At 38.6% G+C, this 16569-nt stretch overlaps 1 protein-coding gene across 3 annotated transcripts in view; it reads right to left on the bottom strand.

The window, feature by feature from the left end:
- The window catches only part of PTGER3 (prostaglandin E receptor 3), a 192690-nt gene that overhangs the window by 107924 nt on the left and 68197 nt on the right, over positions 1-16569 (bottom strand). The window contains exon 3 of one of the 3 annotated variants that reach the window (XM_057716289.1): positions 2088-2179. The exons of the other annotated variants lie outside the window; for them this stretch is intronic. Within the exon in view, the coding sequence (XP_057572272.1) occupies positions 2088-2179 (92 nt within the window). The remainder of the gene's footprint in view (positions 1-2087; positions 2180-16569) is intronic. 3 annotated transcript variants of the gene reach the window in all.

Below are 16569 nucleotides of genomic sequence, written 5' to 3'. Positions count from 1 at the left end.
AAATATAATTTTTCTCCTATCAAACCAACAAAGTATGGTGTGTGTTTTTTAACATAAATACAGTGCTGGTTAGAGTAAAGCAAAGTAGAAATTCTCACACATTGCTAAAGAAATTTTAAATCTCTAATAATTCTTTCTGAAAATAGTCAGACTATAAGGATCTTTCAAGAATATTAAAAATTTACATATTATTTATTCCTTACAGTATACTTTTGGCAAAAACAATCACAAATATTTTTTTAAAATTCTGTATTTCGGTCTTTGAGTAATAGATATAATTATCGTCATCACAGTGCCAATTTGAACACACATAATGAGTAAGTAAACTATAGTGTATCCTTTTAATAAGCTATTACATAAATATTAAAGTTACTTTAAAATAATTTGTAAATAATCTGAAGAATGCTTATTTTATGTTAAATGAAGTACAAAGCAGCACACAATAATGAGTATATATTATCATAAGTACGTAAAATGAAATCAAGGAAAGTGCAGGGGAAAATGAAGAGAGAAATATATTAAAATGAGGGTGGGTTTTTCTTGAGTAGTGGAAATAAAGTTTAGTAAGTTGCCTTTCTTTCTAATTTTAATTATTTTCCAAAGTTTCTATAGAGAGCCTGGCTTATTTATATAATGAGGGAAACTATGGTAAAATTTACTTTAAAAAATTAAAAATGGGATTAGCTTGAGCCAACCAATAATGTTTTCCAAGCGATCTGTGTTTATAATAAAACAGTGCCCGGAATATGTGTATTACAGGCAGATATCTAGGGGAAGGATGTAGGATCATAAAGGTGAGTTGAGTAAAAACTTTATTGACCTTGTGATTTTTGAGGTATGTTCCAGAAGCAACAAGCTTATTCTTATCCTTTGGGCATTGTTGCATAGTACTTATTGAAAAACACATTTAGATCTTTCCCTGAAGAACAGAAGTGATTATCTCTCAGCTGCCTCAACCATGGGAGAACAAATGGTCAAAGAAATTGAGCTGCTTGAATGGCCACATCTGTCATAACAACTTATACTGAGAAGAGGAGCTATTGTACCCAGCCATACCCAGGGAATGAAATGAGATGAACATGCTGACTTTCTGTTAAAAATGAAGAGTTCAACTTATTTGAAAAGTCATGTGCTATCATTGAAAATAAATTAAAGCTTTTTATATTCTTTCATTAAAGCAGAAAAGGTCACACAATAGAATAATACACAGAAGACCATTCGTTCAATCAACCCTACAGTCAATAACAAGAATATTGAAAGGAATTGTCTGAGAGAGGAAACTAATGCTTGAAATTTAATCTAACCAAACATGCATCACATTTGGCATTATGTTCCGCTTTCTGCAATGTTAATTCATTGAAATATATGTTTTATACAAAACAGATATAATCAAAAGGGCAAGTAAGAGTGCGCTAAACATATGATGAACATGCTGAGTTCTGGTGTCTAATTAAAACAGGGGTCACTTAGTTTTAAAATACTCCTGAAAGGATGGGATTAACATGTACACACTACTATATACAAAATAGATAACCAATAAGGACCTACTGTATAGCACAGGGAACTATACTCAGTATTTTGTAATAATCTATAGGGGAAAGAATCTGAAATACATACATGTACAAAAGAATCTGAAATATGTATATATATTTCAGGTCTACAGCACACTGATTCTTTTATACATACATACATATATATATATATATATATATATATATATATATATAAAGAATAACATGACATTGTAAATCAACTATACTTCAATTTAAAAAAAAATTTTTAAATACTCCTCGAGACTGTTCTTACTATGAAAGTGACATGCAAGTTCTTTTACTACATGAGAGCTGGTCAGTTCCCAGAGCAGCCTGCCAACAGTCTCAGGAAGTTCTTAATTGGAGGAAATGTAAGTGAAGTTGTAAAAACAACAACTGCTCCTCTGGGGAAATCTAGTCCTCCTTAATCAGATGTGTGTGCTTAGTTTGCATTTTAATTCTTAGAGATATTCTGCCTTTGCAATGTGAACTGGGGTCAGAACAGAGAGATGGGGGAGGGCTATGCTGTAAATCCAGACAGCTTCTACATCTCACCTTTCCAAATGGTCACTCCACATCAAGGTTGAGGAGCACTGGTGGGGTAAGGAGGTGGAGCTTGATGCATAGTTGTTTGTGTTGTGCCTGATCTGTGAACAGACAGAGGGTTTCAGTGGACAGAATTATTGATTATGACTCCTTTCGTCAGATGACACTTCCCTGAACATTTTAAAAGAAAAGCAGAACCACATTCCATACTTCATCTCACATCGGCTATGACCAAGCACATAAAGATATTTAAGCTATTATCTCCTCAAGACTCTCTCATTCCTGCCTCCGTACTCTGGCCCACACTCAATTTCCTCCCACACTTCCACACCAGACATTACTTGAGAGCAGAAATCGTGTCTAAAGTGACTTTGGGAGCCATAGAGCATTTATCATAGCATTTGTTAAATGCCAAATAAAAGCTCGTTGACTGCGAATGATCTTTGTAGGTAATTCTACCACTCTCCAGTTTTCAGTGACTTCCTGTTGCTCTTAGGGTACTGACCAACATTCTTATCATCTGTTTGATCTAGCCTCTGGCTGCAACTCCAGCTTTGTTTTGAATATTTTGCTACCATGTGCTCAGGCCACATTAGCTGTCTGTGAACATCAGAAACAGGGTCATCCTCCTCCCTACCACAGGGCCTTTGCACTTGAAGCTTCCCTTACACAGAGGGCTCTTTTGTTCCCTCATCACCTGGCTGACCACTACTTGTCCTTCAGGTCTTAACTCGGAAAATCACTTCCTCAGAGAACACCCTATTGACTATGGCTGATCGCCCACTGTGTGATACCCGCTATTTTCTCTTCAAGAATTCATTGTAGTTTGCAATGATTGGTGAAGACTTGGAGGCGTGGGATAGGGACGATGGGAAGGAGTCGCGGGAGGGAGGGGATATGCAGATATATGTATAAATACAGCTGATTCACTTTGTTGTACAGCGGAAACTGGCACAACATTGTAAAGCAATTATACTCCAATAAAGAGATTTTTAAAAAATAACCATTCTAAAAAAAAAAAGAATTCATTGTAGTTTGTAATGAGTAGTTATTTGTGTGATTATTTGTTTAATACGTGTTGTTATCTCTAGGCTACAAGCTTCGTGAGAGCAGGAACCATGCCTGGTTTAGCTTATCACTGTGTCTCCAGCAGCTACCACGGTGCCTAGCACACAGGTGATGGTCAATAGGTATTTGTGGCCTGAATGAACAATGCTGTATAATTTGCCCTGAGGCCTATCCCTCAACAGCATTCTCCAAATAATAGCTTAAATTCATTTGATGCAATAAAATATTGAAATATACATACTTCAACAAAGTTGAAATATACAAAAAGAAAATACACCTGAAAAAATTTCCTTTTTATACATTTCTTAGTCATTCTCTTACAAGAACTAGCAGAATGAAATGAAATTCTTATAAGAAATTGTTACACGAAAGAACGAAAAGAAATTGAATTAAATGTATCCTTAGTCAGTCTTCTTTATCAGATTCCTAGAGTCCTTTTTTTCTCAAAAGTGTAGTTTAGATCATCTTAAATAGCATGCCCATCCCAAGTGGCATGACATTACATAAGCTGTCCAGACAGATGTGGTTCTCCAGTTCTTGACTGTGTTAAGCAAATAGACGATTTCTATTTTAGGAAGGCTGTGTTATTTGAAGGACAATAAAATGACATGTCTTCTTTGCAACAAAAAAAAATTATAATTTGGCCAATTCTATTTCAGAGCAAACAGAAAAAATTTCATGGTACTTTTTATAGAAATTTCATGGCACTTTTTATAGAAATTTTGTGGCACTTTTTATAGAAATTTTGTGGTCAGAGTTGAGGTAGGAAAGAAAAACAAAACACGTTTTCCTATTTATTCTCTGAGACTTTCAGAATCCCCTGTGTGCCCCTGTATGAGAAGACCCTTCATATGTTAAAGAACAATCTGGTTAGATTGGGTCCTTTCACTAGAGGACCACTAGGTTTCTCTTCCTACTGTAAAATACTCACTCTTCCAGAGACCTGCCAATGCTCTTTCACACCTAATCACTATGGAGTTTGCTATTCCCTTTTTAAAATGTCTCTCTTTACTTCTGTCCAGAACCAATTCTACTTTTCCTCCGAGACCAATCTTTCATTTTCTTGGAAAAGTATCATTCCTCCTATCATATTTCCATAGACTTGTATACATTATTCAAGATGTAATTATCTCATTATATTGTACTGGGTTGGCCAAAAAATTCATTTGGGTTTTTCTGTAATATCTTACAGACAAATCTGAATGAACTTTTTGGCCAACCCCATACTTACGTGTGTGTTGGTTTCTTGCTCTCTGATTCATAGCAGGAGCCCAATAAATGCGAATAAAACAGAATTCTAAGCACATGATTGGCTCTCCTCAGTGGTCAACATTATGAGGCCAAGAACTAGCCAAATCTTTTGGCACACTTAAGAAACTACTAGGTAGAAATCACTTTATCAGGCATGATGATATGTTCATATTTTAAGTTCCTTTTGGCTCTAGAAATGTGTAGTCTCTGTATGTCCCATTTAATATTTGTGAATATGCATGGTTACATGGTTACATTTCACCTAACTGTATATCACTCTAACTCATCGGAATGGGATGAAAGCACTTAGACACTCCGTGCACTTTTTTGAATGTATAAATGAATGAATCAGTGAGGAATAAGTAAGGACTGTCTTGGGCTGAGTATTCCCCGAAGCAGACCCTGAGCCAAGGACTTGTATGCAAGTGACTTATTAAGGATGTCCCCAAGAGAAACAGTAAGGGAGTGGGTAAGTAGGACAGAGAAGGAGAAAAAGCCATGATGTGGTGAGATTTTAGGTAATTCTAGACTCAGTCTGAACCTTCGGGAAACTCTGGAGTGTAAAGTACACTTCAGAGTTTACCCCATCTCTAGACAAGGGGTCTGGGCTTTCCTACTCCCGTACCCATGAGTCGTTGCTGCTTAGGGGAGGAATAAAACTTGTAGGTTATTCTGGCTCTGCCTGTGGTTGAGCTTCTGAAGGTAATGGTGTGAACAGTTAGCAACAAAACAAGCAGAAGCTGGAGATGGGTATAGAACTGGTGTATGGGATCTGATAGGTTCTGGGTAGGGCTCCAAGGTAGGACACGTTACCAAGCAAATATTTGGCAAGTTAAGTTTAGCTGGTAGTGGAGGAGGCTGCCCATGTGTGTAGATTGGGAAACTCTGTTCAACAGGATGTCCTGTTGAAAATAATCTTCTTCACTCTTGCTACTGATTCCTGGAATCCCTTTAGCTAGCAATAAAACTTCTTAATCTATATGGAGAAGCAGTACTTAAAAGGAATTACCTTGGGTGGAAGGGAGAAAAGGTAGAAACACTTATGTCAGGCAATGCCAAACTCTTGTACATTTAATCCATTTCACGCTTTACCTGCTTAACACACTAACTTTCATCCACATCAAAGGATGAGTCTTTCCTGAGAGTGTAGCCTGTACAGGCCCTAAGGGGCCTCTCTTAGGCACCTTAGCTCTTACCACCATGAAGATACGGTCCTTTATGCTGCCCAGAACCTCCCAGCTCAAAATAAGTCCTCTTCCTCTTATTTTAGCTAAGCTTATAGCTCTGTGTGTTCTTCTCAAATTGCCAAATATGTATAATACCCAAGCAGCTAGCAAAGCTGGCCTCTCTCTGGATCTGAAAACCCAAAGATTTTCAGTTAAAGCAGCTTTATTTACTCAGCCTTATTACAGGGTATTTTTAAAGGTACCTGTTAAGATAGAAAAGAATATCTGTGTGTGTGTGGGAGAGAGAGAGAGAGAGAGAGAATGAGAGAGAGAATTTCATTTTGAATTCTGGACAGAGGTAAAGAGAGACATTTTAGAAAGGGAATAGCAAACTCCATAGTAATTAGGTGTGAAAGAGCATTGGCAGTTCTCTGGAAGAGTGAGTAGTTTACAGGATTGAATCAAGGGTCACATGAGGAGGAGAGGCAGGAGAGAAACCTGGAGGTATAGGTCGGAACCACTCAGTGGTACACCTTAGGTACTTTAGAACTTTATCCCGTAGCAATGAGGAACCTTCAATGATGTTTAGGATTTGCCAAGTCTTGCCTTAGAAACAATATGAAGGATGTGTTAGAGAAAAGAAAGACTCCAGTCAGAAACATTAGTTAGTTAGAAGGCTATTAAATCAGATATAGTTTCCTATATCCAACCATTTTTGACCCAACAAAAATGTGAATTCCACATAGTTCAGATTGATATACTAGCCAAGAAGAATGAGGGTGAGAATCTGAACAATAACACGAAGACTGGAGAGAAGGAGTGAAATAAAAGACACACAAGAGAGAAAATTGGCATGAAATGCAAGGGCAGAGTGAGATGCAGAATTAGGTGTGATGGTGAAGCAAAATTTTCTAATGTGAATGATGGAGTGAATCATGGAGAATATCCATAAGGGAGACGGGGTCCACCAGAGGAGTAGTTTAGCGAGTGGGACAGGGAATGTACCATGCTTCAGAACTCGGCTCTTCACATATTTCCTTGCAGTGCCTCATTTCTTTAGTTCCTTCTCCTGCTACTTGACATCGGACAGGCATATGGTACCCAAATTCCTAATTTTGTATCTGCTCCTAAAGTTGAGCTAACAAATAATGCAACCCCAAGTGTTTTTACTTAAAGCAGACCTTTAAAGCGAGAATCTAAGCCCCATGACAATAGAAAGAGAATTATTTTCCTGTGGCAATTGTGGTAAAAAGATTGACGTATGACTGGTCACTCCAGACACCTGAACACAGCCCAGTTGTTGTGTCTGCCTCCATGGCTTGTGGGTGGCCCCTGGCTGTTAGTGGTTTGACTGAGGATACCTGATGCCTGTGTTCCAGAGCTGCCCTGCCTCTGTCTGGTGAACACTGTGTTAGTCTGTCTGTAAGGTTCCTTTCAGAATGACCCAGCTGCACCACAGGGCTAGACTACTCCCTAGCATGTTGCTAGAGTTCCCTCTGTTTACTTCACATCATCTCACCAATTTATCCCCAACCACTGTTTGATCCTGAACAGCTGAGGTGTATGGTCTGATCTGTTGCCTTTGGAATTTCAGTGCCAGACTTCTAGCATATTATAAAGGCTAGCTGAATTCCTGAGGAACACAGAGAAAACTATTTGATGATTACTTACCTGCAAACACCTCTAACTACCTGTGTCCTTGGGATAGATCACCCTGCCACTATAGCTAACCCTCCCTCTTCCATCTTTCTGTTCACTGGCTCTATTCCATTGCCTTCAAATATTCATAGGCTTCCCTTATCGTGGGAAATAAAACACACACAAGCACCTGTTCTTGACTGCTTGCCCCTTCCCCTTTCAGTAAGTGTGGTCTAATTTCCTGTTCCCTTTACTACCAGCTTCTCTCTCCCTTCAACTCCCTCCTAAATGTCAGCCTCAAATTATAAACTTCTTTCCCTTTGTCAAACACTGTTCCAAACCTTTGATAATTGTTCATTCATTTTATTCTCTGAAGTTGGCACCACTATCATCTCCACTTGACACATGAGGAAACTGAGGCACAGAGAGGTTCGATAACTTGTCCAAGATCACACACAGGTAAGTGGCAAAGCTTTGATTCAAATGTGGACAGTCTGGCTCCAAAATACATGTTAGCTACACTCTGCACTTCTTCACTGTTTCCAACCCCCTGTAATTGGATTTCATCCCTATGAGAGTAAAACTAGTCTCTTGGAAACTTGGTATTTACTATCTTCTCTGCTATTGTAATACTGGAGCTAGATACACCTATGCTACATACTAAGATCTGATATTTACAAGATTATCCCTCCCTTTTTATACAAGTATAATGAAACTTCATTAATTTGGAATGAACAAATCATTCTGATGTGGGTCAAACTAAATTTTGTATTTTCATGATGTGTAAAAAGGGATTAATTGGTCAAAGAAATAAGTAAAACACAAAAGTCAGTAGGGGCAAAATTTGACCTACTGCAGGAGGAAAAATATAGACAATTTTAGAATGTTATTTTTAATAGCCACAGAGCTAGTTTGCAGCAAAGTCCTGTGTGGAATTCAGCTTCCTTATTTCTGTTCCATCACGAGGCCCAATAATGAGTCTATAGATTTGATTCACTTGCAAACACCTCTAGAGTATAACAGTTATTCAGCAAACACTTGTGTCATCAAAAAAGAAAGATGCAGATAACTGAGCAGAGTGAAAAACTAAAACTTGACCTAGCTGGTTATACTAGTCAGTGATCCCCACAAGGACAGAGATTTTTATCTGTTTTGTTCACTAACGCACCCCCAGTGACTAGACCAGAGCCTCTACAATGCAGCTTAATTACTATTTAACATTTAAAGGAGTGATTTCTATGAGTTTTACATAGAGTGTTTGAAAGTGAGTAGATATTGTTTCCATTTTATAGATGAAAAAAACGAAAGCTCAACAAAGCTAAGTAACTTGCTCAAGTCTGGACCTAGATTCAGGACTAGAAACTAGGGCTTTTGTTCCTAGTTCATTACCATATAGTAAAAATATTGCTTTCTGATTTTTAAAAAATCAGTTAATTATTATGTATAAGGGCTAAAGATAGATATGGAAGCTCCAGCAACATTCTAAGGAAATGCGTGCTACTGGTGCATTATCTTCTGTCATCATGTAATTGCTCGTCTTGGAATGAGGCATCGTTTCTACTCCGGGTCCTGTTATTCCACACTATCAAGAAGAAGAAACAGTTTTGTCTTCTTACTCTTCAAAGCTTTCCTTCCCTTCATCTATCACTTCTCAGAGAAATGAAAGAGGTAGCCCAAAGCCTTTTTTCTAATGATGGTCATCATGGTCTCCGTGAGATTCTGAGCAGCTAGGGCCAGATAAAAGCTCTAATGTCTGACAATCTCCTCCTCAGTAGAACTTCATCTTTGGGGTTTTTACAGCCTTACAGTCCAAAAATATTACACTGAAACTCAGCTATGTGACTGCCAATGCTTCTGTTTTAACGTAGTCTTTTAAAGGCATACTGCCTTTTTCTCCTCCTAAAACAGTAAAATGTGTTCTAAAGAGAATAGACCTTAAATATAATTCACATTGGTTTCCTCATGGTAGTACAGATTGTAGAAACTCTAAGAATTCAGAGAAAGGGAAAATAAAAGTGATTTTTTTGTGTGTGGGGGGTTGAGGTTTCATCAAGAGGTATAGAATGTGAAAAGAAGAACTGGTAGAGGAGGGGAAAAGCTTGAACAAAGACAGAGGCTTGAATGTACAAGAGTCAGAAAAGCACGAGTACAGCGGGCACTTATGGGCACTTCACTTTGGGACTAAGATTGGGTAAAAAAAACAACTGGGCAGCAGCTGGGGAGACAGAACTGCTACTCACCTCAAAGAAGTCTAAGACTTTGACACAATTTGGGGGATTACAAACTGATAATCGGTAGTCAAAAACCTAACGCAGACAGGAAGGCTAAATGTTTAAAATCCCCTTTTGGGAGGAGCATCCCAGACTCTGCAGATAGCAATGGTTACTCTAGCCTCTGGTTCCCAGGCAATACTGTCCACCCCTCTGCCGCACCTGTTACAGTGCCTGGCACGTCTGCTCTCACATCTGGCTCCTCAGGAGACTCTGAGAAGCTGGAATCATCCCAGAAATTTTCTTTATTTCATGCTACAAAGTAAGGGGGGAAAGTTTTCCCTTCAGAAATCTGGCCTACCTTATATAAATGAAATACAAAGGTTTCTCAATACCCTAAAAGTCTAGCCAGACTTTTGTGAGGAATATCTGGAGGCAGGGAAATTTTGACTGCATAATACTTCTCTGTAAGAAGAATATAACAGTTTCTTCCATAGCATTTGATAAAATCTTTGGATACTATACTTCCAAAGAGCCAAGCAGTCATTTTCCCACTGCTAAGAAATTGTAAATTTCTTCTCCAACTAGCTGTTTTTCATTGGGAGGGCACATATGATGCATTTTACTTGAATATTTATTTCAAAATTCCAATTCCAACTTATCACCAAGTGATTCTTGTTTTTTTTTTTTTTTAATTAATTAATTAACAAATTGGCTGCGTTGGGTCTTTGTTGTGGTGCACGGGCTTCTCGTTGCAGTGGCTTCTCTTGTTGCAGGGCACAGGCTCTAGGTGCACGGGCTTCAGTAGCTGCAGTACATGGGCTCAGTAGCTGTGGCTTGCAGGCTCTAGAGCACAAGCTCAATAGTTGTGGCGCACAGGCTTAGTTGCTCCGTGGCATGTGGGATCTTCCTGGCCCAGGGATCGAACCCATGTCCCCTGCATTGGCAGGGGGATTCTTAACCACTGTGCCACCAGGGAAGTCCTAGTTTGTTTGTTTGTTTTTTTAATGTATCTGGGAAATTCTTTCTTCCTTAACCATACTACATCTTTCTTAGTTCCTCCTTTATTACCTACCTACTGCAACCTTCTTTAGTCCCCTAAGTTATTTCTCTGCCACTAATCTCTGCTATAGCCCAGCCCTCATAAAATCCCACATTCAGCCATATGGCTTAGAAGAAAGTGGATTCTAAATCATACCTGGCTAGAATCCTACTTCCACTAGTTATTAACTGTGTGACCTTGATAAAGTTACTTGAATCTGCAGGGCATCAGTTTCCTCTTCAGTTCAATGGGGACAGTAGTAGTTCTACCCCATAATATTATCAGTAGGATTAAAAATGGATAATGTATAGGAAGTGCTTAGAACAGTACCCGACATGGTGACACAGACTAAGCTCTCAGGAATAGTATTAGCGATTACTATTTCAGTTACATTGAACATGTTATTCATTATACCAGCTACACCTAGGGTTCCTTGTGAGGGAAGTTCCTCTGCACACAGCCCCACTGAAGGGCATCCACATTCACAGGCTACCATATTTTGCACAAGGATTCTGTATATCTCAGGCATACCCAGTTGGACAAGGTATACAAACCTAAGACACTGCCTTGCCACTCAAGCAACAATGAGCTGACAAGGCAGATATTTCATCTCTTGAGAATCTGAATTTGGAAATGTTGAGAAAATAAGGAAGTTAGCAGTAGGACCAGCACCAAGGGGAAGCAGATATTGTAAGTAAAGAAAAATTGTAAAGTTAAGAAATTATATTGACAGTAGAGAGAAAGACATTGCAGTTGATAATGGAAACACAAACAGGTAGAAAACGGCTAGGTCCAATGATGGTGGAGGAAGAGCGAGGACTTCATTTATTCCAGCGGTTGATTCTCTGGATCCTAATCTACCCTCCAACTCCAGTCTACCTACTCCAGGCCATGATATTCCATTATAATAAACCTCCTCTTGTTTGAGCTAACCTGAGTATCACTCCATTTCTTACATCCCAAAGAAACTAAAGAACAACATTGGCCACTGCAGACACTTTAGTTGATCAGTTGGTAATCCGATCCCTATTTTAGCAATTCTTACTGCCCATCAATCAACTCACTGCCCTCCAACTCACCCTGTACACTGTCCCTATAGTTCTCCTCATCCTGAATGGACTCTCATACTTTTGGAGTATAGGCACAGCCTAATTTTCTTTTAAGAGTTAGATCAGGGCTTCCATTGTGGCACAGTGGTTAAGAATCTGCCTGACAAAGCAGGGGACACAGGTTTGATCTCTGGGCTGGGAAGATCCCACATGCTGCGGAGCAACTAAGCCCATGCGCCACAACTCCTGAAGCCTGCACTCCTAGTGCTCGTGCTCCGCAACAAGAGAAGCCACCGCAATGAGAAACCCACGCACCACAACGAAGAGTAGCCCCTGCTCACCACAACTAGAGAAAGCCCGTGTGCAGCAACGAAGACCCAACACAGCCAAAAGTTAAATAAATAAATAAATAATAAAATAAATCTTTTTTAAAAAAAGGAGATCAAATCCCACTTTCTCCATGAATATGTGGGTACCATAGAAGACAGAACTGGATCCAGGCTGGCAGAAGCCAAAGAATATACAACTTTCTTCAATGAAATGAATATAAAACTAGGCCCAGGACCTAAGGAAAGGTCTGTGAAAGGAGAGGTTTTGAGGCCTGAGCTTCATTAGCTTAACCATATAATTGCCTCTGGTACCAACTCAGGAGGAATGTTTCCTCCATGAAATTATTCTACCAGGTACATTTACAGCAATGTGTGTAATCACACAGACCTGCTTGATAAATTAGCACAGTCTAACACTATGCCTCCCACTGTGTGAACATCATTTGTGACTGGGCTTCAATATTCTTCCTTCCATTTAGCTAGAATTGGGGATATTTGGACATAACCAAAGTCACTTAGAAGTATCAATATCACCTGACTGCAAGTTCCATGGAAGCAGGGTTCACATCTATTTTGTTTCTGCATTATGTCCACATATCACAGTGCCTGGCACAAAGGATGAACTCAATAAATATTTGCTGAATGAATGAATGAGTGCATTATCTTTTCAATGACTCTAGCTCTTTAAAACCAGGACCTGTGCTATAAATACTCTCTAACTCCAAAGAGCCCAGCATGATGTATGACGCAGAGTGGCACTAATTAGTGTTTGCTGGTTGATTTATGATGCACTATATACGTATAAGGGAGATTGTTTTCTTTAAGCCTGGGGATAACCAAGCACACCTGGTAAAATTCACATCCCGCCTTATCTTGTAGGTGCTCCCCAGGTCTGTAAAGGTAAACCATGCAAAAGGAAGAACAATTGATTGGCATCAGCAAGATAGTACACTGGAGACTAACCCGTCCCTACACCATCCTTGCTGCTCTCGGATACATTGAATTTGGTTGGTTTGTTCCACATCTGGAGTTTCCTGGCTCTCACAACCAGGAGGATGCAGCCCTATACACAGACATAGACTTTAATCTGAGCCTGGTTCCTAAAAAATCCTGGGCTGCAGGGGTTTATCGTCATGGAGAACTTGAGCTGGCCAGAGGCCTTATTAATGCCCATAATTGTTGGGTTGAATAATGAAGACTTATTGTTACTGGATGTACAGTATTGTATGGCTTAGCTATTGTAGCTCTGTTATGTTGCTAATTCATTTAAATAATAACATTATTTATATTGATCAAAATAACAAAATTATTTCAACCATTCAAAATTACTAAGAAAATTAAAGGTAGTCTAGGAACTCACAACCTACTCATCAATTTAAAGGGAAAATAGAGTTACTGCCAAATGGAGAGTGGCGGTTGCAGAGTCCCCCTTCACTGGGCGATGTGACTCTCACGCTAATGGACCACTGCAGTACCTCGGAGCTCTTGGTTTTTGCAGTTGTGCTGACTGAATATTCATCTAATCCAATACTTGGACATTAGTCTGAGGCTTGGACAGTCATCTATAAACACCTCTATCACCAGGACAAGCAACCCCAAAAGCTTGGACAACCATGAGGAAACAAAGAAACACCATGCAGGCAAAGGAGCAGGAAAAAAACCCACAAGACCAAATAAATGAGGAGGAAATAGGCAAAATGCCTGAAAAAGAATTTAGAGTAATGATAGTAAAAATGATACAAAATCTCGATACCAAAATAGAGAAAGTACAAGAAACAGTTCATAAGAACTCAGAAAAACAAACAGCAATGGATAACAAAATAACTGAAATTAAAAATACTCTAGATGCTATAACCAGCAGAATGACTGAGGCAGAAGAACGAATAAGTGAGTTGGAAGATAGAATGGGAGAAATAAACGCCACAGAGCAGGAAAAAGAAAAAAAAATAAAAAGACTAGAAGACAGCCTCAGAGACCTCAGTGATAACCTTAAACGTACCAACATTCGAATTATAGGCATCCCAGAAGAAGAAGAAAACAAGAAAGGGTCTGAGAAAATATTTGAAGAGGTTATAGTGGAAAACTTCCCCAACATGGGAAAGGAAATAATTCACCAAGTCCAAGAAGCACAGAGAGTCCCATACAGAATAAACCCAAGGAGAAATACACCAAGACACATATTAATCAAACTAACGACAATTAAACACAAAGAAAAAATATTAAAAGCAGCAAGAGAAAAGCAACAAATAACATATAAGGGAAAACCCATCAGGATAACAGCTGACCTTTCTACAGAAACTCTGCAGGCCAGAAGGGAATGGCAGGATATACTGAAAGTCCTGAAAGAGAGAAACCTACAGCCAAGAATACTCTACCCAGCAAGAATCTCATTCAGATTTGAGGGAGAAATCCAAAGCTTTCCAGACAAGCAAAAGTTAAGAGAATTCAGCACCACCAAACCAGCCTTACAACAAGTGCTAAAGGAACTTCTCTAAGTAGGAAACACAAGAAAAGGAAAACACCTACAAAAACAAACCCAAAACAATTCAGAAAATGGTAATAGGAACACACATGTCAATAATCACTTTAAATGTAAATGGATTAAATGCTCCAACCAAAAGACACAGACTGGCTGAATGGATACAAAAACAAGACCCTTCTATATGCTGCCTACAAGAAACCCACTTCAGACCAAGGGATACATATAGACTGAAAGTGAAGGGATGGAAAAAGATATTCCATGCAAATGGAAGTCAAAAGAAAGCTGGAGTAGCAATACTCATATCAGACAAACTAGACTTGAAAGTAAAGACTATTAAAAGAGACAAGGAAGGGCACTACATAATGATCAAGGGATCCATCCAAGAAGAACATATCACAATGGTAAATATCTATGCCCCCAATATAGGAGCACCTCAATACATAAGGCAAATGCTAACAGCTATAAAAGGGGACATCGACAGTAACACAATTATAGTGGGAGACTTGAACACCCCACTTACATCAATGGACAGATCATCCAAACAGAAAATAAATAAAGACACACAAGCTTTAAATGACACATTAGACCATCTCGACTTAATTGATATTTATAGGACATTCCATCCAAAAACGACAGACTACACTTTCTTCTCAAGTGCACACGGAACATTTTCCAGGATAGATCACATCTTGGGTCACAAATCAAACCTCAGCAAATTCAAGAAAATTGAAATCATATCAAGCATCTTCTCAGACCACAACGCCATGAGACTAGATATCAATTACAGGAAAAAAACTGCAAAAAAGACAAACACATGGAGGCTAAACAATTCACTCTTAAACAACCAAGGAATCACTACAGAAATCAAAGAGGAAATCAAAAAATATCTAGAAACAAATGACAACGAAAACACAACAACCCAAAACCTATGGGACGCAGCAAGAGCAGTTCTAAGAGGGAAGTTTATAGCAATACAGTCCTACCTTAAGAAACAAGAAAATGATCGAATAAACAACCTAACCTTACACCTAAAACAACTAGAGAAAGAAGAACAAAGAAACCCCAAAGTGAGCAGAAGGAAAGAAATCATAAAGATCAGAGCAGAAATAAATGAAAAAGAAAGGAAAGAAACCATAAGAAAAATAAAGAAAACTAAAAGCTGGTTCTTTGAGAAGATTAACAAAATTGATAAACCATTAGCCAGACTCATCAAGAAAAAAAGGGAGAAGATGCAAATCAACAGAATTAGAAATGAAAAAGGAGAAGTCACAACGGACACCTCAGAAATACAAAAGATCATGAGAGACTACTACAAGCAACTATATGCCAATCAATTGGATAACCTGGAAGAAATGGATACATTCTTAGAAAAATACAATCTTCCAAGACTGAACCAGGAAGAAATAGAAACCATGAACAGACCAATCACAAGTACGGAAATTGAGGCAGTGATTAAAAATCTCCCAACACACAAAAGCCCAGGACCAGATGGATTCACAGGCGAATTCTATTAAACATTTCGAGAAGAGTTAACACCTATCCTTCTCAAACTCTTCCAAAATATTGCAGAAGGCGGAGCACTCCCAAACTCATTCTACGAGGCTACCATCACCCTGATACCAAAACCAGGCAAAGATGTCACAAAAAAAGAAAACTACAGACCAATATCACTGATGAATATAGATGCAAAAATCCTCAACAAAATACTAGCTAACAGACTGCAACAGCACATTAAAAAAATCATACACCACGATCAAGTGGGGTTTATCCCTGGGATGCAAGGATTCTTCAATATACGCAAATCAATCAACGTGATACATCATATCAACAAATTGAAGGATAAAAACCATATGATCATTTCAATAGATGCAGAAAAAGCTTTTGACAAAGTTCAACATCCATTTATGATAAAAGCTCTCCAGAAAATGGGCATAGAAGGAAATTACCTCAACATCATAAAAGCCATATATGACAAACCAAAAGCCAACATTGTTCTCAATGGAGAAAAACTGGAAGAATTCCCTCTAAGAACAGGAACAAGACAAGGGTGTCCACTCTCACCACTGTTATTCAACATAGTTTTGGAAGTGTTAGCCACAGCAATCAGAGAAGAAAAAGAAATTAAAGGAATCCAAATTGGAAAAGAAGAAGTAAAATTGTCACTCTTTGCAGATGACATGATATTATATATAGAAAACCCTAAAGACTCTACCAGAAAACTGCTAGCACTCATTGATGAGTTTAGTAAAGTAGCAG

Source organism: Hippopotamus amphibius, chromosome 1 (assembly GCF_030028045.1).
Source record: "Hippopotamus amphibius kiboko isolate mHipAmp2 chromosome 1, mHipAmp2.hap2, whole genome shotgun sequence".
Lineage (NCBI taxonomy): Eukaryota > Metazoa > Chordata > Mammalia > Artiodactyla > Hippopotamidae > Hippopotamus > Hippopotamus amphibius.
This window is presented reverse-complemented; position numbering and strand designations above follow the sequence as displayed.